At 34.3% G+C, this 25358-nt stretch overlaps 1 protein-coding gene across 1 annotated transcript in view; it reads right to left on the bottom strand.

The window, feature by feature from the left end:
- The window catches only part of LOC150106422 (uncharacterized), a 766385-nt gene that overhangs the window by 548244 nt on the left and 192783 nt on the right, over positions 1 to 25358 (bottom strand). The window contains exons 16-19 of the mRNA XM_090392993.1: positions 22562 to 22729; positions 16286 to 16552; positions 4292 to 4441; positions 3777 to 4065 (exon numbers count right to left, since the gene is read on the bottom strand). Of these exons, the coding sequence (XP_090249119.1) occupies positions 3777 to 4065; positions 4292 to 4441; positions 16286 to 16552; positions 22562 to 22729 (874 nt within the window). The remainder of the gene's footprint in view (positions 1 to 3776; positions 4066 to 4291; positions 4442 to 16285; positions 16553 to 22561; positions 22730 to 25358) is intronic.

The raw sequence follows: 25358 nt of genomic DNA, 5'->3' as shown, positions 1-25358 counted from the left end.
AAGGTATCCTAAGATAGTGATGGTTAATCAACCGTTCCGGATATGAAAATAATCTCGTTTTTCGTTAACTGTTAACTTCTGTGGCTTGATGGATGTCAATCCCGTGGATTCTGATCCCGTCATCAGTATGAAAAAGACTTATTTTAAAGGTTAGCGAGCACTCGGCTCACCCTGCTTAGGGCATTGCGGAAGCGCGTGAGCCGAAAGGTAGTGCAGCTTTCGGGCGCTTAGAAAACTCCTGAATGAGTTGCTCGGTATGAGAAGCTGCTTAGGTGAAAAAGTAGCGGTAGTGTTACGAAGCAATGTGGAAATATCTGGGATATCAGCATCGAGATGCAGGAGCATGTCATTGGGTGATCATGGAGAAGATGACTTGAGCATTCCTGAGGAATTTCTTAGTGTCGGCTTGGCTGGGGTTCATCTTGTTAAAGGCTATTAGCATCTCCCCTAGTGAGGCAGCAAGAATCTGTGCAGAATTTTCATTGTAATCTGTCGAGGCTACGGGTAAAATCCGGGGAGAGACCGCAGAAGCGTATGTTTTATCGGCGGGAACACTCCGCACTGTGACTTCCGGCGAAGGTTTCGTGTCTTGAATCTCAGTGGGCGGAGCCAACGCCGCTCTAGTCTTCCGTTGGTTAGATGGGTGAATTGAGCAGCCTTTAAAATTTGCTGGATGGGGGCCGCCACAATTCGCACATTTAGCAGGTGTAGACGATGATTTTGTGCAAGTGTGCGAGGGATGGTTGTCACCACACTTTACACACTTGTAATCTGCTTTACATAACTTTTGTGCATGCCCAAATTTTTGGCAGCGGTGACATTGACCGGCGGATGCCTTTCTTCTGAGTGGTTCGGTCTTGATGACTAAGTTGCAGACTATAGTAAGGTCGTAAATTGCTCTGTGGTCTTTACTGATCTCCACTAAGACCAGAGGCATGGGGCGCTTGTCTGCACGGTACATGCGCGAGATCTTAATTGGTTCAAGACCTTGTGATCTGAGGTCCGTAGCTATTTCATCAGTAGTTATGGTTTCTGCCAGACCTCTGATGACTACTTTAAGGTTTTTTTCGCTTTTTAGTTGGTAGGTGTGATATGGGACTTTCTGTTCATCCATAAGTCTGGTGAGCTGGCGGTAGTCCGTTTCTCCTTCGGGCTGTATGCGGACTCCATCGTCGGTGTTTTTAGCTGATGAGAACTTGATGTTATTGTTCTTCATCGTCTCAGCAAGTGACGACCAGTTTTCTTTAGCTCTCAAGATTACTGGCGGAATCCTCTCTTTGGGCTGTGTCAATGTCCCTGTTCTTTCATCAGCTAGCGCTGATGTATCCATTGGAGCTGTAGTTTCCGACGTCTGAGGTATTATTTCAGGATGTGTCGCAGGGGATTTTTTCTTTCTCTTCTTCCGTTTAACTTCCTGAAAGCTACTGGAGTTTGAAGGAGAGATGTCTTCAGTAGTTATTGCTGGCTCGCAGGCGTTGTCATGTGAAGGGTGAGGAAGTTTAGAGGGATGGGTATCCTCTGTCTCCGCTTCAAGGATCTAGTGTGCTCCGATTTTATCTGGCCATTTTTTGTGTAGCAAGTTGCCTAAATCCCTGAAAAGCGTCAAAAGTTCCTGAAAATTGAGATCGTCGAAGGACTTATCCATGGCTAGGCTTATGAAAATAAGCTAGAACTAAAAGTAGAACTAAAAGTCTTACCTGCTCTGTTTATCGAGCACGAACCTACGGTACAGTAGTAAACTCCGATTGAACTGCTAATCTGCTGCGTGAAGGACACACTCTTCAAGATCATAATCAGATCAATCAAGATCTCCAAGATCCCTCCAGATCAAGTTCTGTTCGCTACAAACTTGATATTAACTAGCCCTCCTAATCGCCTCCTCTCGTTTTTCGGATGCTTGTTGCTTTATTTTATTTTTTTTACGCGCGAAAATTGCACCAACATTTTACGTTTTTCAGTTCGCCAGCATAAGCCGAAACTCGTGTTTATAATTTGTGATTAAGGTATTTTTCATGCAAATATAATTCGCCTTTTCAATTAAGTGATCGTCACCTGTCGGCGGTAATATTACTTCAAAATGCTAACAGTGTTACCTGCAATATTACTTAATATTTTCTAATATTCATGCTATTAATGTTACAGGTAATCAACTAATTATTATTATTATCACCCAAGACCCCATGGAGTAATCAGTAAGCCATGGCGCACGCAGGATTTAATCTTGGAGGGAGTCGAGTACTCAAGATTTAACCTTGGGAGGGGGGGGGGGACGAGTTGAGTAGACGATTTGAGAATACACACTATGAATTGCATACGACCTATGACTGAGCATCTGCAGTGATCGCCAATACATGATACACGTGATCTCTGGACCGGCTCGGGCAAACAAAGTATCGCCCGAGCACTACTTCGTTCCCCTTGCGTTCACAACGGCCGTTATTCCCGAGAGCCAGAGGGTATTCCCACCTTAGGTGACCGCTAATTCATATGTAGTATAGAAATAGAAGAGACGACACAACATAAATTAAAAAAAAAATGATAATTTTAATTATGAAAAGATTTTTGGAAATTTTTCTAGTTTTTTAGGGGGAGGGGGGCAAGGCCCCCTTCCCTGGGTGCGCCAATGTCAGTAAGTAAATACCTAAATACGTTTATTAATCTCATTCAAAGTCGCACAGATATGACAAATGAAATGCTATCCATTCTCCAGATTCTATGGAGATTTTTAATTAAAATACTTAAAATAACTTTTTGAAAAGTAGACATAATATCATTATTCTAAGATACAACAAATGTCATAGGCTACAACAGTTTTTGGACATTTTACAAGCAATTATGTTCCTAATGAAACGTTGAAAAAAAAAAATAATAAAATATATATATATATATATATATATATATATATATATATATTGCATTAAGTCTCTGTTTAACGAGAACGAATGCAGTAACAGAACATGTATTTTCAATAACAATCAATTTATGGACTGCTGAGAAATCACAACTGAACCTCAAAACTTTAAAAGCAATGATAACGAAACTCTATGCGAAGATTTCAAACATAAAAAAAAAATATATATATTTTAATTAGGAAAAGATTTTTTGAAAATTTTCTAGTCTTATTTTCCTTTTGGGGGTGGGGGGAGTTAAATGAACAGTTTTTGGAGAAAAAAAAAAAAAAAAACTCGGCTGATAAATATTGTTTTGAAATATGAAAAAGGATCCAGAATATAAAAGAATTATTGCTTATTTACTATCTTCTATAATTATTTTTGATATAATTGTTAAAAATATTGTGCAGATTAAAGCAATAAGACAAATGTATTTTTCACTATTTAAATTAAGGGGAGATTAAATCCCACATTGTTTTAAAACCGAATAAGAAACTCAAAGATTGGAATCAGAGTTTAATGCCGAATATAGTAAACTATAAAAGTATCGGCGATTACTAGCGTGAGCAAATGCAAATAGTCCTAGTACGTACTTGCATTAGCTCACGCTAGTGATCGCCGATATGGGATTTAATATCCCCTTAGTTTAAATAATGTTTATATTGCCGAAATGAAGCCTATTGGCTCTCTATATTTAAGTATATTTTTCACGGTTTTTTTTTTCTTTATCAGAAAATTGACGCAAGTTCGATCTGCATCCTTATAAAATCATATTAAACTGATTTTTTAAATGAACTTTAATTATATCAAGAAATTAAAACACTAGTTATCTATTTAATAATAAATCGACCAAACTGCAAAATCTGAAATTCAAGTATAACTTACGAATATCAAGTTGTTCGCTTGTAGTTACTATATGGTCATTGAGGAAATGAGCATCCAGATCTTGCATGATTTCCCAGAGCACAGTGCTGATAGATCGCAACGCTCCTTGGGATGGAGTAATGAAAGACCACTTTGTTGCTCGAAACTCTAAAACTAACTGATCATGTGAACGCCCACCACCAGTTCTCCACTGCTGAAGATCAGACGTAAGCTGTGATTTTGTAGGCAGAAGTGTTTTGCTGTCAAGCAGTACTATGTGCTCTAATCCTATTCCTAGCAATCGTGTTGTCTGAAATGAAAGAAAATTAATTTGATACACACAATTAATAATGACATCTACTACCAAAATACTTTTTAAACTAAGGAAGATAATGAAACAAAAAAAATCTCGAAATGCTAATTTTTTATACGCATTAAGTTTTGAAATGGCAAGACACTTTTGAACCAAAGGGAAAAAAATCCACTTTTAAATGTAAACGTCAAATTTTTTGTTAAGCATTTAAGTAGATGCATACCTTTTTCTTTGTTTTCCCTCTGAGGAGTTCTTTCACATGAAATATGCGGCAACCGTATGACGGTAACCTCTTGCATGTTTGAATATAGAGTTTCTTCAGATGCAGTTCGCTCTCGTACAAAGGAGAATGAAATAACTTCCTTTTTTGTTCCTGTTAAAAATTAATTATTCGGTTATCGCAAAACGTAGTCAACTGTTTTTAATAAATCCACAAAAGAATATTGTAATAGGAGGATATGGTATAATGACTTTAAAAAATTAAGGGGTATGTCAAAAAAAAAAAAAGGAAAAAAAAAAGAAAAAAGGATAACAGCACATCGCACATGAAAACCCATTGTTCGCTGCTATAGGGAATACATGAAATAAGTGAACTGAGTATTTGCATTTTCTATTTCCTCATATGATCAGCCATCGCATCAACTACATGACGGCAGGATGAATAGAAACAGTCGACACGTAAAACTGTGGCTGGATCAGATTTCTGCATTTTAAGAGAACCCGTATTGGCAGAAATCCATCACCACTTGGTAGAAGCAAACATCACCACGAAGGCAGTTCACGAAGGAATAAAAAATCCTGCCATTTCCATATGAGACAAGTTATTAACTCATCTTTATACAAATTCTTCGAGTGCTTGATGGAATTCGAATTCAGATCATGGCAAGCAAAGGGCAAAATGTTGCACCGTTTCTGGCTAACGCTTTACGAAGGCGTTCCACGAAATGAGGTCTCCATTTGATGGATGCTTTTGCTAAAGCATTCCAAAACTAAGAAAAGTAGGGATCCACGTGCTCAAGCAAGTTCGTTATGAACGACAATATTTATCAGATACCTTAATCAGAGAAGCCATACATTACACTATGTGACGTTTCCCAAAATTTAACATCTCACTGGACGATGTGCACATACTTGTTCATAACCATCTCGTGAAGCCAACGGTGTTCATTTCAAGTGACCAGTCAGGTGATTTGTAACTGAGCAATGGCAGCACACGTCCATTTTATGGTTAAATATACTTGGAAACGTGTTGCATATCACAATCAACTTTCGTGTTATATAATCATTATGTCATAAATTAAAAGTGTTTCACATAAAAATGATTGTTACCATATTTAGTGAAATACATTCGTATGTGAAGCAAATGCGTGATTCTGAATTTGTCATTCATCGAAGTTTTATGAGTTATTATTTTACGAAGTAAAAATATTAGAAAATTATTTTTGGTCATATTACATATACAGGGCGATTCAACTCTCCGCTCATAAACTTGAAAGGTGCATTCTATGTCGCAAGATTAACATCAGTCTGGACAGGCCCAGAGCGAGGCAGAATGAATATTCTTCAATCTATCTATTGTATAGGTTGAAGGTCATGAGTAGCTGCGCGTGAATATATTACGAGTGCTATTTTACACTTTTGTTGCTGTCAGTTTGGTTTAATGCGTGTTATGCAAAGATTTGTGATATTTGACCCTGCGGAGGTCCCGACAGATACTTGCTAATTGACATAGATATTTTATTGTATAGGTTGAAGGTCATGACTAGCTGCGCGTGCGTATGTTACGAGTGATATTCCGCACTTTTTTTTTTTTTTACTATCAGTTTGGTTGAACCCCCCTTTTTTTGTGTGATATTTGATAGTAAATTGTATCTGAGATACAATTTACTATCAAATATAAATGGTCAGATTATTCATATGCTGAACAACAATGTGAAAATACGGCGCTGAATATTTATTAGAAATCTCGTAATGCAGTTAGTGTCAGAACAAATAAAAAGGCGTTCAGAAATCTCACAGGTGTGAATAGGCCTTTTTCAGCCACAATTTGAAGGAAATTCTAATGACGACATAGATACGGCTCCCTCGAACAAACAGAAAAAGAAAACGATGTTTTATATGCTATGCATTCAAAACGAATCGCTTATCAAAATATTTTGCAAGCATTGTAAAAAGTATTATGCTTTCAGCATAGCAATATTGTTTGCGATGACCGTTATGACAGTTTGTAAATCCAACTATTGAAGATTCTGATTAATTAATGTTAAATGCATTTGTTTAGTTTGATTTTCTTTCATTATCGATGTTTGCGTTTTTTGTAACAAAAATTTTTATTCTTTATATTTCTTTGTTTCAATAATTTCTAGATTGTAACTGAAAATAAATAAACCATCATGTATTACTGAAATTTATTTATCATACATGTCCTCTAGAAAACAGCGCTTCCCAAACTCTGGGCCGCAAGTTTTGTTGCGGGATCCATGAAATAATTTTAATCTTAAAAGAAATGCATTTAATTTTTATTATTTCTTTTATGCTATTTTTTTATATTTTAATGGAAAAAATCACACATTGGTGTTCGCTCACAAATTTTGCTTCCTGCGTATTTCAGCGCTTAATGAATATTAGTAAATATATACTTATTCATATAAGTTTCATTTCAAAAGGTATTGATAAGAAGCACCAAAAAAGCTTACAAACGTAAAATCTTTAATATAAACTGTATTGAATATAAATACAATAAATATGACAATAATATATGTCTGTATTATGATTTTTTTTTTTTTGATGAGCGGCCGTGAAATATTTTAATTTTTCCAAAGGGCTTACCTCCATAATTTTGGGAAGCACTGCTCTAGAAGATGTGCGTTACATTTATGGAAAATACTAAGGAAAGTGGCCTGGGGCTTGCCCAACCTTTACTACGAGTTGTCCATAAGGCACTACTTATGCTTGCATCCGCCGAAACTTTTAGTTTCTATATATTCGGCACGAAACTCTTGTAGTTTCTATATTCGGCTATGAAATAATGTTGGATTCAATATTCACTTAATTTGTACCATCATATATTATATTTGCAGTGTTTTTTCTTTGTTTTTTGCATTCTAGCACATACTAGTAATGAATGTATCTCTCTCAGATGCAAAATTACCGCTAGGAGCTCCTGAGTGTTAATAAGGGCACTCGTTTAGCCGTATTACGGCAACAATATTTTACAAAAATACATTTGGTTTACTAAATAAAAATAAGGCGCCATTTCTCATTGACAGTTAAATATGTGCTTATTATATTTTATTAATAAAATAATTATAGTCATACATACTAAAACTAAACATTTTAGAACCCACTTATTAGATAAGTGGGTTCTAAAATCTCTGTGAATCTCATAAACTTTTATAGTCTATATATATATATATATATATATATATTAAATTATATTATGCATGAATTCTCCTCGCTCCCTGCAGTAGACAATATGCCCTCCACAACAGCAACTATATTGCAGAAATACGAAAAACAATTACTTTTATTATGTCACTGAATAAGTTTCACAGACATCTGCAGACTGTGTAATATATTTCTCAACAAATAGTGCAATTACAGACAACTGGGAATATAAACAGTAACTAATGAATTACATCTCCCCTCCAAATGCTATATAGACCCTAGCAAAACCACATGTTGCCGATGCAACATAAAGTTTTGTTTGACACCACTCCGACATGAACGTGTTAAAACTAAGAAAGATATAGTGAATATATTTCAGATATTATGGAAATCGGTTTAAGAGAATTAGCATTTCCATTCAATTGTTGCTTTTTGTTTGGGTCGCGCGATCTTTTGTTAATACCGCATCAATCATATGCACTTCTTAATAGCTACTTTTTCCCTATTGGCCTACAATCTCACTTCTCATTAGTAATTTGTCAAGGATTGTTCATTACGTATCTCAAGTCTTAAATTACTGTTAATTTTTGCTTGATATAATGGGAAAGAAGCTGTCTCTATTTGGTTAGATAATTTTGACATTGCGCACAAGGAAACTGCTCTCGAGGACAGAAGAAGTGATGGAGAATAGAAGCTTCTTGGTAAGTCATACCCATTTTCAGTTTTTTGTTTTCTGAAAACTTTAGTTTCCGAAAATCCACGCATATATCTCGCACCACGATTTTTTAGCTTTAATTTTGGGAAAAAAGTGCGAGTTATATTCGAGTAAATGCGGTAATTTTTTTAGCTTTCAAATTCTTACGTATGGATCATTTGTTAAATACTGGATTTATAAAACGCACAAAAGAGAGCAATATAGCAGATATAGAAATAAGCAATTTCACTCCTCTCATTGATGATAAATTATTTATATTAAGTAAAAATGTATAGTATCTTTATAAATTTTGTTCTATTAAAAAGAAATCTTTTTTTGTTTAAATGTACATCTAAATTCAAATAAAATAGCATTTATAATGAAGTATATTTTTATTTATTATTATTATTTTGATAAGGTACTTGGTAATAATGAAAATTAAAGAAGGGGTACACGGATATCTGAAGTTTCAGAAACATTGATCTATCCAAATATTTAGTCTGAAACATAGGTATATATTACGCTTTTCTTAAATTCTGCTTTAAATTTGGATAGACGAAACGTGATACGCACTTACATTTTTTTCAGCGTCATTTCAATTTTGAATGTGAAATATATTGAGTGTATTGTGTATTCTGTGTTTAAGTGATTTTGGACAATTTTTGACTTTGTTTTTAACTGTGTGCTTATTTTTGATCTTTGATAGACAAATAAAATTTTAAAGATAATAGTTTATAAATTATAAACATATTAATCAGAGGCGCATTTTGCTAAAATGCCAAAATCGCTCGTGGCAGCATACTTTACATCTTACACTGCCCTCAATAATTACAGTTAACCTTTAATTATCAAATTTTCAAATTATTGTATAAATTAATCATTTATAGTAAAAATCTGTAGAAGGCAACTGTTTTAAATCGATTTTTTGAAATAAGATTTAATTGTTTTAAAACTCTTAAAAATAATAAATGAACTCAAAATTAATAGAAATAGAATAATTTATCTTATTTATTTAGTTCAGTAATTTGAAAGAGAAAAAGTAATCGGGAGCTACTTTTCTCAAAAGGAAAAGAGAAAAGGAAGAGCAAGTAAAGAAAGCAACAAGCGATATAAGGAGATTTGGAATTTGTGTGAGCTCATACAAAGGGAGTCAGAAGGTTTTTTGCATGGAGAGTGGTGAGTGATTGGAATACATTGCCTGAGGTGTGGTGAGCGCAGAGACAGTAAATATATTTAAGGCTCGGTATGATAAGCTATATGTATAATAGTAGACCTCCCAGAATGAGTCTTTGACTCCATGAAGGTTTTTATTATAATAATAATTATTATTATAAATCTTTCACATATCCGCAAAGTTTTCTTACATGCCAGTTCGCTCTCCCTGTATTAATGTATTATACTGTATTATTAGCTTGCTGAATGAATTTTGTTACCTCGTATTTATGAGGGCAAGTTTGTAGTTAAATATGTGATTTATCTTAGTAATGATGTTTTAAATAAATTATTCATTTCATTTTCTTTGTAGCTATAGCCGTGTTGTTTTTAACTTGTTATTTTACGAACTCTTGCATATATTTGAAATTGTGCCATTGACTACTATATTGAGTTTTACGTTAATATTAAACAAGGTAATTTTTAATTTTATTTTGCTAATTTATTTGTTTTCTTAATGCAGTAAAATCGGATAAAAATTATTTTGTAAAGGGGCTAGACTTGGAAAATGACGATTCAATTCTAAATTTTTTACTTTGTTTTGGGCCCATACTTTATGAAAAATAAATAATTTTTTTTATGATTTCAGAAACTGACAAAATTGGCAGACCAGAGAAACAAAATGAAAACTCTTTCTGGTCATCAATACAGAAAAAGAAGAGCAGAATGAGAAGTTGTTCGAGCTCGGCAAGAAAATCAATTGCGGAAATTTTTAAAATTATCAGAAACAGAGTCAGTGAAAGCGACGTTTCTGTGGAATTATTATTGAAAAATACTTAGCATTCATTATTTTAGATACAATTTTTTTTTTAATTTCATTACTCAATATATTAATGATTTCGTTTTGTATACATTTCCCCACTGACAATGAGTCTGAAAATTCGAATTTGTGTTTAGATGATAATCAAGCTCTTGAGAAACATCTAAATAGCTTCGGCTTCAAATACAAAAATCTCAACACTAAATTACGAGCTTTTTGACGATCCAGCTTTATGGCAAAACGTGTCCAATTTAATAATTGATATATTAGTAAAATGAGGTCCTCCTGCTGAATCAAAGGACTTTTTTTCCACGCGATGAACATAATAGAAGTTTTCATGTATCGCATTATTATAGGATTTTGAGTAACGGAGAAACCATTAAAAGATCTTAGTTAATTTACTCAAGTTCAAAAAATGTAGTATTTTGTTTCTGCATCAAATTATTTTCTAATATTCGAACTATGAACTTAATTTCGGAAGGAAATAACGATTGGAAACATATGTCCCAAGTTCTTCAGCGCCACGAAAAATCTCAAGAACATTTCAATAATTTTGAAAAATGGATTTATTTGGAAAATCATTTAAAAAATGAAACTACAATTGATCACCATCAGCTAAAATTACTCAAAAAAGAACAAAAATACTGGATGCATGTTTTAAAACGCATAATATCGTTATTAAATTTCTTGCAAAAGAAAACATTACGTTCAGAGGAAGTTCAGATACTCTATATACAAATAATAATGGAAAATTTTTGAAACTGATTGCTTTATTCGCCGAATTTGACAGCGTATTACAAAAACATGTAGAACGCATAAAAAACAATGAAATTCACGTTCATTATTTAGGGAAATGTATACAAAACGAAATCATTAATATATTGAGTAATGAAATTAAAAAAAAATTGTATCTAAAATAATGAATGCTAAGTATTTTTCAATAATTGTTGATTGCACCACTGATATTTCACGGTAGGAGCAAATGTCCTTAAAAGAAAAAAAATGAAGAAACCCAAGATATTATACAAATAGAGGAAAAATTTCTAGATTTTATTAAAATTAATAATACAACAGGAAGTGGTATGACTGAAATAATTTTAAAATTATTAGAAGAAAAAAACTTAAATATTCAAAATATCCATTGTCAGGGATATGACAACGGGACAAATATGAAGGGGTAGAATGCAGGGGTACAAGCACTTTTAAGGAACAAAAATCCTAGAGCATTTTTTGTTCCGTGTTGTACGCATTCCTTGAACTTGGTATTGAGCGATGCAGCAAGCTGCAATGTAGATATGGTTTTATTTTTTGACATTATTCAGTCAATCTATAATTTCTTTTCTTCATCAAGTCATCAATGGAAAGTTCTTCTAAACCACATCCAAAATTTTACTTTAAAACCTTTATGCACGACGAGATAGAGAAAGTCGCGTTGAAGCTGTAAAAGCAATACGAAATCAAGTAAAAGAAATACATGAAGCTTTAATTTTCATCACAGAAGATGACAGCTTAATTGGGCAACAAGGCATTAAAACAAAATTGGAAGCTAGTTCGTTAGCAAAAAAAAATAATTCTTTCAAGTTTATATTTGGCACATTTGTTTGGTATGACATTCCAAGTGAAGTCAATGCATCTAGCAAACAATTGCTAAATATCTCTTGCAATATTATGGAAGCCTTGAAATCATTAGATGTCACGAAAAAATTCTTGACGTGATACAGAAGCGAAAATAATTTTTTGAAAGTTAAGCACCAAGCCCATAACTTTGCTCTAAATATTGGGTTAAATGCTGATTTCCCAACTAACGACTGCACACGAACTCGACATGTAAAAACTCAATTCGATTATGAATGTCCTGACGAATCAATTACTAATTTTGAGCGACAGCTTCAAATTAATTTTTTAAATGTAATTCTTGATTCAGCAATAACATCAATTACTGAGAGATTTGAACAGCTAAATAAATATGAATCAATTTTTAGGTTTCTCTTTAACACTGGTAACTTAAAACTTGATAATGATACAGTAACAAAAGCTTGTTTTGACTTAAACTGTTCTGTCTGATGGGGATCAAAAAGATATTTCAGCAATACATTTATTAGCTGGATTAAAGATAATGTCACGGAGGATATCAAATAATTATTCTCCCAAAGAAGTTTTAAATTATATTTGTGCAAATAACTGCATAAGTCTTTTTCCTAATGTGTACACATCACTACGAATTATTCTTTTAACAACGCATACGTCGATTTTTCATGGAAATGCACATGGAATCATGGAAATGCAGATGAAACACTTTCGGTTTAATCAAGAGGCTTTCTATGGTCGTTAAATTCCATGCTCTCGAATGCTTTAGTGGCAGAGTTCCTGTACCACGAAATGACGGATGGGAGGGGGGGGTTAGAACGAAGAACCTGAGGACCAGATACTGAGGAAAACATACTAAACGTAGTGGTACGTAATCGAAGAACTAACACAAGGAGGTCTGCAGTGGAAGAGGCATCTTCCAAGTAGCTGCACTGAGGATCCTGCAAGAAAATTAGTTTTACCCATACCATTTCTAACAAGTATCTTAATCCAAGATTCTCAGAAAGATGGATTCGTCAAGGTAGGCTAATTACAATGCCTCCTCCGGCACTTGACTGATATCACCTTTGATTATTTATTTTCCGGGACCAATAGAAATCATAAGCGTACTATGTCATGGTCAGGAATGTTGATGAATTACGGAAACGTGTTTAACATGTATTCAAGGCCATCTGACACCAGCACAGCACAATTTCGAGCACGTGGAGTCGTCAATGATAAGCTGTCTCAAGGCTGTGTGGGTGGCAATAGAGTCATTTTGAACTACCTTATGCGGAATACTTTTACCATACATTGTTTCTTTTACTTGTTAAAAGGGATTTATGTTTATTTCTTATTATACCTTTCTTTGGCATTCGTTATGCTACCACACAGCACTGTATATCGGAAATAGGAGGTTTTCAAACTCACATTTACTGAAACCGTTTCGTTCAAGGTGTAGAATCATTCTCTAGAGCATGAAGGTTTCTGGTCATATTACGGTTTACACGATTCCTTGCATCAAGGAATCTCGTAAACTGCAAGAGCTAGAACAAAAACACACAGATATGCAAACTCATTTAACAAAAATTAAAAGTAGTCATATACAGACTTCTGAAATCTCGTGGTCCTGTATTGCAAACATGGATTCCTGATTGTTCACTTGAAATTATTAAGCATTTAAACCACGCAGTTACAGCAGCAGCAGTCTTACGACATGGCACATTGAGCCGTCTCTCTTCACTGCATGCCGCTAAATTTGTGATAGCCTTGGGCCAGCCATCTCTGATTGGGTACCAGTGGAGATTGAACAGTCCACTCAGTCTCCAAAAGTTAGATAGGGCAAAAACAGCGTCGCCTACTCCCTATATGGAAATAAAAGGCGTTAGCTGATTTTTTTTTTATTTAAAACGGCATACACTGATATGCATTGCTCTGTAGCTGGAAAATTATAAATTAGTACATAATAAGAAGTGAATAAAATGTGTTCTTACGACCGACAGAAAAGACAAATATTGCAAGCTATATACGAACTTCATTTTTATGATTGAAAAATAAAATCATTTCAAGAAGAATAAGAAATTTGCCAAAATAAATTATCATCATCATCAATAGACCTTCACGGAATCGGTCAAAAGACTCGCCCTATGAGGCCCCACTTTCACATGCACAGCTCATCATACCTTGACTTAAATGTATTCATTGTCCCTACACTCACCACACACACATTGAGGTATGTGGTGAGTGTATCATCAATACATTCCAGTCACCCACCACTCTCCATGCGAAAAATCTACTCTTCACCCCTACCTTATAGAGCTTCCAGGGATGGCCTCTTATTCTCCCTGTCCCCAGACACTAATAAAAATCTCATTCACATTAATTTTGCAACTACCCCTTATCAATTTGTCCCGATCATGTCTCTCCCTTCCTTCTATCCACTAGGCTCTGTAATTTGCATTTTCTCAATGTCCTCATATTCTACATTAACAGAAGCCAACTTTGTCGACTGTCTCTGAACCCCATCCAACATCTCTGTTACTTTTAAACGTCAGTGTTCTCCGTATCATTCCCATAATCCGCTGTGTTATCCTCACAATTTTAGCAAAATGTCCACGAAATTTCAAGTCCCTATCCACCCTCCCCCCCAGATCTTCATTGTCCTCTACCTCCTCTAAAATGTTCTCACCAATCCTGTACTCTGCATTCCATCTTTGCTTCCCAAATTTTAAAACCTTACACTTGGCAACATTAAACTGACATTCCCACACACACTCGCTGCCCATTCAGACAGTTTATTTAGGTCCTCTTGCTAAGCTACATCTGCTCATAACTCTCCCGAATTTTGCATCGTCTACAAACAACTGTATATTTAAGCCATTTTCAATGTCATTTACATACAAATTAAACAACAATGGCCCCAAAACAGACCTCTGGTACATGTCACTAGTGACTTTTCTCTTCTGGGATATCACCCCCCCCCCTATATACAACCTGCTAATACCTATCAGATGGCCAATCTACAATTCGATGCACTAATCTACTATCCAACCCCATCTGTCCCAATTTAACTACTAGTTTTTCATGTGCACTCGAAAAAACCTTTGCAAAATCTAAATACACTACTGTATATGCATCTCCCTTGTCCAATGTATTTATCACCTTGTAATAATAAGTAAGGAGATTGCTAAAAAAACGATCTCCCTTTAGCAAATCCATGATGTCTCCATTAAAGAGAATTCTACTGCTGTCAACTCACTTCTGAATCCTTGTCCTCACTAGCTTTTCCACCTTGACCATAACTCCAGACAAGCAGATTGGCCTATAATTCGAAGCCTAAGTCTTATTATTCCCTTTATTAAGAGAACAATTTTTGTTCTCTTCATAAAGAGAACAAAAATTTAGCCTAGGTTCCACTCCTTTGGAACCTAGGCTAATCTAAGACTCGTGTTAATAACGTAAGTTAAAGCTGTTGTTAATTACCTGGAACATTTCCTCATGACATGCGGTGATAGAGCATCAAGTCTTATGGTCTTTTTTTTTTATATTAGGTTTACTAATTCCTCACGTACCTCCTGCTCACTCCCTATCATTGGTTTCTCCCCCATTTCCGATGCTTTCAAGTTCTGCATTATGTTACAATCACAAGGATAGAATACTTTAAAGAACTGCTCATTAAACACCTCTACTATATCCTCCTCTGTGCTCAGCATTCTCCCAAAATCATTCTTGCTTCTACTGGCTTAAATGACCTATTATAATAATTAAGGCCTCCCAAAACACTGGTAAAATATATAAATAACTAAACAGATTAATAATCTCCAACGCGAATGGATACCGAAACGTATTGTTTATTTATTTATTTTTGTTAGCATGGATATCTGAATACCTTTGGGAGATACACGATTTTCATTGCTCGGTGGGAGATTACTATCCTCCGCTTAACTGAAGACATAAAGAGACTTCAAAAAATCATGAACATATCTTTATTTAATTATATGAGAAGATGGACCGGACTGAGGCCAATTTCTGTTGATTCCATAATTCTTCTCTTCAGCTCATCGTAGCATCTAAAAATGTTTTCAAGTTTGTTCCAGACCACTGGATGAGTGACATAATCTTCATTGTTAGGGTTAGCAGAATTAAGATTATATAGTGCATTGGCTCTAGTTATGCTATATGTAATGTCCCTCACATGTTCTTCAATACCCAATGGATTTTTCGTCTGACCAAAACAGAGCCCATAGCAGTTACCAAAGACGACACGCGCTACCTATCTGATTGTAACTCTTCAGCTATCCAGCTTCGTTGTACACGAGATCGTGCCCAATAATACTATGGCATCCAGAGCGCCTTCAAACGTCAGCAATCCGTTTGCAAGTTAATTTATAGCTGTTTTCTATTGTAATGTATATTATTGTATTTCTTTTTTAATGTTATATACCCGATGAAGTCTAAGCAGACGAAACTAGCTGCGCATTCAAATTATAAATAGTTTTTTCTATATTGGCATTCCTCGGCTTCTAGTAATTAAATTTCTTTCATTATGTCATTCAGACGAGTAAATGCGTTGCGTCATGTACATCGTACATACATACCTTGATTGTCTTTGTCATGTTCTTTGCATTATGGTATACTGGTGGTAAACAATCTTTAAGGCCAAGGGCCGTCGAGAGTAGGGATGCTTTATTGCCATTGGCACTTATCCATTGTTTAAATATGGCTGCACTTCTCGACGCCTTTATGCAGGCATTATTCGGATGAAACACACTATCAGTATAGTTACTGACATCCTCCTGGTCTGGTGCTTCAGCCATCTTAGTTATTGGTGGTGTAGTAGACACTACATCAGACACGAGAGTCTCCTGAAAAAAAAATAATAAAATAAAAATATAAGATATTACTTGGGTATCATTAATATAACCAATTTCAACGAAATTATCAAACTTTGAACATTCACATGTGAATCATAAAAAGCGGCAAACGATCAGATGTTGTAAATACAATATACACTGCAATTTGAACATTCTAGTGCCATTCTAGATCAGGGAAAACGGGAAATCTAGCCACTGTTTTGTTGTCAAAACCTTGAAATAAAATTCCTAAATGTGTTTCATATTTTAGAAACTGATAATTTGTCACTTTTTACTAAAACGATACTTCTACATCAGGGGTGTCAAACTCGTATGACTTCGCGAGATGGATTGATACATAAAAGTCAGATCTCGCGGGCCGGATAAGAACAATTATTCCTAAAAACCCTATCCACAGTATCGGTGCATACTAATTTGACAAAACGAAAGTTTTTTTAGATATTTTATGTAGACAAAAAGAAATCAAATAAAAGTTTTTTAACTTAAGTTTTGTTGCAGCCTCCTGAAACTTGGCTTCTCTTCTTTTCTACCAGAATTCAAAGTTTGGAGAGAAGCACTTGGTGGTTAAGGTTTACATTATCGCGCTTAAATGGTCATCAGTTAATCATTCTTGCAAGATATTTTAATTTGTTTATGTGCATTCGAGAGAATAGCTGCTTGCAAAACACATGAACTTCCGAACATAGACATTATTCTTGAAGAAAATAGTTTGAATTCAGGACATTTATGTACTGATGAAATGTTTTATGTCTACTTTTGAAAACTCATCCTTAAGAGCTGAATCACACTTCAAGTTGGAGTTCTTCAGATACAATATCTATGCCAACAGAAAATGGAGAATTTTTGCTTCATTTCATGTAAATCTAAGAACCTTTTTTCGAAAGTCTCTTCTTAGATCAGAAATTACATAGCTGCACTTTTAGAAGGATATTTCTTCATAAATGAGAGAATATTCGAGTGATTTCAAGATAGCATAATGAAATAAATTCCCTTTCAACATTTGATCGGCCCAAAGCTCAAGCTTGATCTCTAATACTTCAATGCATGAAGAAAGCTCAGTCACTAACTTAGCGCTTCCTTGCATTTTTAGGTTCAGATCATTCAAATGACCAGTAACGTCAATCATGAAAGCTAAATCTTGAACCCATTCAGTATCTTCAAATTCAGGCACATTTTTTTTTCTTTCACTTCCATTATATTAAATCTCTTATTACACCAAACAGTTCATAGCAGCGTTTCAATATAATACCCTTACTTAGCCAACGAACATTATTGTGATAGGGCAGTCCATGTGGAATATTGATCGCACTTAAGAAATTATCAAATTGTCGGTGATTTAAGCCACGCGCATGTATAAAATTAACTGTTTTTACCACGACATCAATGACATGGTCCATTTTGGGATCTTTGCATCATAGCACTTCGCAATGTATAATGCAATTCACACAGTAGAGATGGTGATCTTTATTTATAGCTTGCAATTTTGATTTTAATCTGGACACTACACCTACCATTTGCGGAGCTCCATCTGTTTCTGGTCTATGTTTAATTTATCTAAAGAGATAATCAATGACCGAATTATATCTTCCCTGTTGTTTAGCCTTTCAGAGGTACAAGCTCCACAAATTCTTCTATGATGTGCATATCTTCATCAACACCTCGAATAAAAATACAAAGGTGCGCCACATCAGTAATGTCAGTGCTTTCATCAATGGCAATGAAAAATGCAAGAAAAGGATGAGCTTTATTCTTAAGTTGCAAGTATAAGTTTTCCATGATATGTTCTGCAATAGTATTCCTTGACAATGATATATCTGAAAATAATTGTTTTTTCAGGTCAAACTATCTCTGAAGTCTTCATCGTGTTTTTTTTTTATTTTTTTATTTTTTAACAAATTCACCTCCTGAAATGAACTTTGACGAAACGGCTATTTCATTTGCAATTAGTAACTAGCTCCAACTGCAGCATCACTTTTTTTTATGTATTTTTAAAAACTGACTGCTGATTCTCTAATTGAGTTCATAGTTTAACAATTTTTTCTTCAGTAATCTTTCCACTACAATCTTTAAATTTCTTTTCATGATTAGTTTTGTAATGTCAAACAGATCGGTTTACTATCCAATTCGACAAAAAAAAATTTAAATCTTTCCTTTTTTTTTTTTTTTGCACTATTCTACATTCAGTATCCACTTTTCTTTGCTTTGGCATAATGGGGTTAGGTATATATAGGTATTTATAAAATTTTTACATAAAATAATTTATGAAACTAAAATTATCTTTAGAGGAAGCAGTATACTATTACTGACAAGTACACTTTGTTAGCGTGTTCGTTCCGCGGCATAAACACAGTTCCGCAGTGAAAGGTTAAGCCTTAAACAGTCTATCTTTAACCGTTAAGGGTTAAAGATAAACTGTTTTTATAACCTCTATAAGTATATATTAACAGAATAATTTAAAAAAATAATATTTTTTTATATATAAAATTGAGCCGAGGGCCAGACTGAACATGACCGTTGGCCGGTTCCGGCCCTCGGGCCGTATGTTTGACACCTCTGTCCTACATTCTTAATAATAAGAATCACTTAAGGTAGGGATGCACATTACATTAGTACATAACTAGTCATTTTAAGATAACTGAAGTCAACAGCAAGCAAACTAAAATTTTCCAATTCTAAAATTAAACTTAAAATTAACACTGAAACAATTTCAATGTTAATTATTTCATACATGACTGATGATAAATGGTTTCTGTGTACACAATACATATATACCGGCTATATTGTGTACATATTTTAAAAAAATAGGTTGGAAATTAATTCAAGCACATAAATTAGGTTTCAGGACTTCCTATTATCCTGAGCAAATTTTATCCATTATCTTTTTTGAAGTACCTACAAACTACAGAATTTCAGACAGATGAATATAATTGAAATGGCCATTTTGTATTAATGTAATAACATATTTTTACGGTGATCCTAAATATGAGAAGCTGTATAACGAAGGTAAGAAGAAAAGAATAAAGAACATGTTAATAAGAGACTTGATTGTTTAAGTTAACGGAAATGAAAAAGAAGTAAAACCTACTCTGGAGTTCAAAGCCAGACTGTGAGGATGGGGAATGACAATCATTCCTGCTGCACACGTAATAGCGAATTTAAAATATTCAAATTCAGATTTAAAATTATTGATGCCAATTCTAATGAAGAGTGGCCGTGGAAATATCTGTAGAAAATGTTGTCATCAACTGAACATCTTTTGTGAGAGAGTGGGATGAACTGGTGAAAGAATAATCATTTGTCAAAATAACTGCTCTCTTCTGTATCCGAATTTTTAGGGAGGTCACTACTCAGAATGTGAAAACGGTATTCACTGAACCGAAAGATTTTTGGTGATTTATAGAATAAATATAAATACTCATTTTTTTAATACATGAAAGAAGATGTAAGCCAGTTTTGTTTGAATTGAAGTTATCAAGGTTCTTAGTAGTCTGATCAGGTAAGTAGAGCAGTCTGATCTAATGTAAGCAGCAAAGCTATGGATTAGATTTTAGATTTGTAGTCAACTGGAAGTTCTGGATATAGAAGAGAAAAAAAGAAAGACCAGGTGAAAGAAGGAAACTCTAGGCTACTCCACATTAGATGCAAAGCTTGAGATCAGAGATCCAACTTATATTGCACATAATGCGCAATCAGGGAGAGAAATGGCAGCATATTTGTAGAACTCAGACCCCAAAATGAGAGCTTATAGAAACAGGTTTTGCTAAACTTGACCAAATACCTGGAAGATATCAGGAACAATCACCCGAGTGTTTTTTTTTTTTTTTTTACAAACGTCTTCACTGCTTCTGTATGAATATGAATGACACACCAGGTAGTAGTTTAAAAGTTAATAGATCTCTCATTTCAGAAATCACTGAGGTGAAAGTAATAGCATAATTTGATGATTAACACAACTTATGCGATGCTGTTCTGCCATCTTCCTGGCGAAAAGTTAGGGATATGTTTTTTGTGTTCTAAATAACAGGGAGACATGTACCACGATCATCCGTTTAAGAAAGTAAGAAGGTAATGGATAGCGATGGAGTGGAACTATGCAGATATCCAGATAGAAAAAGAGAATAAAGCAGGGTTGGACAAAATGTTACGAGCAACAGTTTGGTAAAAGACACCAAAGCATGACTGCTATATGGATATGACTTTCTGATATATATATGGATATGACTTTTTGATTTTGACTCTTTCAAAATCGGTTTTTGACAGGTTGATAATTTGCATGCAACTATTCAGAGCTTGGTACAGACAAAAATAAATAAATAAATAAAGCTGCAGGTTTCAATGAAAGCCAGTTATGACACGGAAGATTCTTTTTATTCATTTATTATTATTTTGGATAGTTTTAACTAGACGTAGAAAATAATTTAAAATAAAATGGGAAAGAAATGTTTTTCATGCACAAAAAATAATCCAACCAAGGACACTTGAGAGTGGCTACATGAGTACTGCGTCATGGGGGAAATGAATTCTGACGTTCACAGTATATTTAGAAGAATCGGTGATGACGAAGATGGCAAGTTTATTTAATCACAAGATTATCTGGTGTAGGCATGTGAACAATTCGTGTGAGATTAACTGGTGACACAAATGCCACAGAATCTCCAACTGCAAGCAAAAGAGAACTGTTTGAAGAAGGTGACTTCGTTATTACGAAAACTAGACCAGTGAAAAGCAGCATAAAGATATGTTACTGTAGACATCACCTCTCGGTGAAGTCTACAGTAACTAAAACATCATATTGAAATGTTACAAGAAAGGAGAGGGGGGGAAATATGAATTCTAGTAGGAGTATGTTTGTTAATCAGGCTCAATTTTATTAACCTGAAATTATAGCATAAAGTACCTTTAAAATTTAAAAGATTTTTTTTTTAAAACATGTAAAAAAAAAAGCCTTTAGTCTTCATCTGCGAGCTAATAATTCGCAACTGCTTATACATTTACATTAGTGAAGTTATAAAATAATGAGACTTACTTTATCTAAAAACATTATTAGATGGAAAGAAGTGTTGTGTTAAGAGATTTATTCCGAAAAATGTCACTTTTACGGTATGATCTTTACAAAAAAAAAAAAAGAAAATCGGTATTTGCTTTATCACAGTTTTCTTAAGGGATCGTTTACAATTGTTTCATTCGATTAAAAGAGTGCTGTTTGGAATGTGCTGAATTTGACGAACTACCTATAATCGAAGGCATGAAAATGGGAGGGTGGGATGAGTAAGTCAGTGTCGTTTAGCTATAAGGCAGCAGATTAATAGAATGACCCCTGAATGAGTATTTTCTTATCAGTAGAATCGGCTTCAAGGAAAGTTTAAGAATTGAGACTATGTTTGCATGATCGTAGCGAACCGTGAGTAAATTGAAATCGAAAGATACAAAATGAAAACATTTCTTCATTCTCTTTGATATTTATCTATAAGTACTACTTTCAAGAAATAATGCAGTGTGTGTGTGAATATATGATCTAAGGAGACAGAAATAGGATATATTGACGGTATATGAAGTAACCTTGAAAGAAGACTACACAATTATTTAATCTTGTACACTCATTTATCGATAAAAAGTTAAGTGGGATGTGTGATATATACTGCAAGTATTATCTAAAACTAGCAATTTATTTAGTATTTACTAATATATTAGTCTTAATTTAAATGATTAGTCAGTATAAATGTTATCTGCAGTTTAAAATAGTGTACAAGAATAAAGAATGGACATATCACAAATTTCTTAAGTTATTATATACATGATTAATATTTCAGAAACACATGCTGACATTAGAAAAAATAAATTAATTAAACTTATAGGATTTTAATTAAAGCAACATAGTTCAAACTCACACATTTCACATTTGAAAACATTCCAAAAATGATGAAAAACTTTTATGACTAAATCAAAGCGCAGGTTTGAATAATAAGCTACAGAAATAAAGCTATGAACAGTATTTCCCACCTTTACATCTTCGGTGATCGGTCTAAGTTTCAATCTTTGGTTGCTAGATATGTCTGAGGTTTTCTTTATAGAAGGCCAGGTTTCTTCTATTCTTAACTGTATACCAGCTAAAATGGCAGCTTCTTCTTTGGAACATGGTAGTTCTCCGTGTATCACCAGCTGCTGAAGCTAAATGGAATAAATATAATATAAGTTATATGGATATATATGAAACCTATTAGAAGTTTGCAGATTACACTATTCTTTTTCCAGAAAATTTAATACTTTTTTTTTTTCTGGTTAGCTTCGTATAAAAGTACGTAAAAATAGCTTGCTCAGCTACCATTTTGTGCTTTTATTATATCTTTCCTATGTAATGGGATATAATGCCGACCTAATAGCATTTATGTGAATGTCAAGTATTATGTATACACTTAGAAAATTACAAGTGAACTAGACAGTTCAACTCTTTTCAAACTCGACAATGTTTAATGTATTTTAGATGGCCACAAAAACTGTAGAGGATCATAACAGAATAACCTACATCTCGAAACACAGTTAGTGACAAAGAGAGAATTAGTGCAAGCTGCTAGCTGAAGATTTATTAACATTGAATGTTTTATAGGAAGTTTCCAGAACTTATTCAAACTAAAAATGTAGATATGCATCAGAACAAATCATATAGGAGGAAAGATGCACAACAGGTGTTAAAAAAAAAAATAAATAAAAAAAATAAAAAAACTGAGTTTTCAACTCACGGACAGCGCTTTTCATGAATGGATCATTTTTGTTATAGGAGAATGGAGACTGCGTAGGGCGCAATATGAGATGACTAAAAATAATTACAAACTTTTACAATATGGGCATCTACAATCCAGTGTTTCGATGGTCTGCACATATGGTGAAAAAACGCCAGCATAAAAGGAGATTAAAGAAGGTGTGTGGAAAAGTAATGCTTTCCATGTAGAAGTATGAAACAAATAGCTGCACCATTAGTTTGACTTCCCGCATTCTGGGGTAAAGTCCTAAAGTTCGAAAACTAGAGCGAACTCTCTAAATTATAGTAAAAATGACGCATTGTAGGAAAACAATATTACCGCTGATGGAACAGCATGCGATGATATGACTGTAGGAAACATTCCGCTGATTGTGTCGGCGAATGAAAGTTGTTTATCCGGACAAAGGTGTAGGCATCAGCACAGTTTGATTTGGGCTGTAAGTATCAAGATATAATCGTAGACTAATTTTGAGCTAACTTCTGAACTCTGAATGTTTATTGCATTCAGAATTTACAGTTGGTTGGGGATGATTGCTTGGAATTACTGACAAAGCAGCTAGGGATACAAAAACAGTGTATTACGTCTCTGTAAATTTTGTGTATTCTTCTGGCCAATTTCTCCGTTTTGCAGAAAGAAAAACCAGAGTTTTTCGGATGGAGAAAATTCTCTACACCCTTAAAGAGGCGAAAACTTGCTCACCTTCTGGTGAAAAACCCATGGAGATTTTCATAGTGTCCTAGACAGTATTCTAAACTTAGTTGGTATTGATGATGCTTGGTCTTTCCACGCATCATCGAAACCATCTGAACTAAGGATGCTCTCCGAATTCATGCTTACTGATACACCATTAACGCTGATCCTCACGTTTTTTAGCACTGCAGAAGCAGCGACTTTTCCCTCTAACACGATAATATGCAGTGTGGCCAAAGCGCTAGAACGACTCTCCAATGATTAATCGCCTTGGTTTCAATTATCTAGGATCACTCACCATACCTCCTAGACTTCTCTTTCCCAAACTGAAAAACATGACCTTTGAAAGGAGAGAACAATACTTTGGGACAGATGAAGTCAAACTCGATGTGACTCTGTTATGCGACTCTATTAACAAGGTCCGATCGTGAAGATAGTTTATTGTGATTGTATGGAATTACGTCTAAGAAGCATTATGAAGGATTCATGAAATTAGCTAGACTGGAGGAAGGGCTGGACCCTCTAAGATAATTATTCTGGGAAATTGTGTAAAATTCCAAATGAAGTTCAAGGAAATTATCACTTCAGGCCCGATTAATACGAAAAGAAAAGTAGACGAGCTTATTTTAATGCAAATCACTTCGGAGATCATTTGGGCATGGAGAAGGCTTAATTTGTATCGCCAAAAATAAAATATAAATAAATCCTCTGCCTTTTTATACTCCAAAAAGGAAAAAGGCCTTGCCATCCGTGTGGTGGCTGAGTTGTTGGTTTCGAATCCGTGGCTAAATATCATTTAGGTGATATTGTAGATGATTTTCAGGATACCATCCTGCTTACTGGAGGCCTGACGCGGCTACCAAAAGTACCATGGTCTCTAGTGGAGAGGAACTGGATAATCTAAAGCTTATCCCTGTCACTGTAAATCTATAATACGTTTAGTACTATCTTTCTCCGGGGGGGGGGAGATTTAAAAAAAAATAAGAGGGGAAATAAACGATCTGTAGCTTAGAAATCGGTTAGGAGAAGAATACGATCTCTAGCCACTGTGCACACGAAATCCAAAAAAGAATATGGCTCACTATTACTGCCATTCGTGTTCTTAATCCAATAATTATTGTATGAAATAGCTTGACCTCTACGGTCGTTTCTTTTAGTTTTGAGGTCAAATCCATATTTATTAAATATCGTCCAATTCAGGAAAACGATGAAAAAAAAATGGACTAAAAACCTGCTTAGTCAGTAACTAAAATCAAAGCTATAAGATCTTTTTCGGCTGATTCACGTTAACGAGGGTAAAATAAATAAATAATTATAACAACAATCATTCACAATAATAATAAATTGGC

Source organism: Typopeltis vanoorti, chromosome 5, assembly GCF_054136105.1.
Source record: "Typopeltis vanoorti isolate ZY-2024b chromosome 5, IOZ_Tvanoo_1.0, whole genome shotgun sequence".
NCBI classification, from domain to species: Eukaryota; Metazoa; Arthropoda; class Arachnida; order Uropygi; family Thelyphonidae; genus Typopeltis; species Typopeltis vanoorti.
The sequence above is the reverse complement of the archived record's forward strand: the minus strand, read 5'-3'. Positions and strand labels throughout refer to the sequence as shown.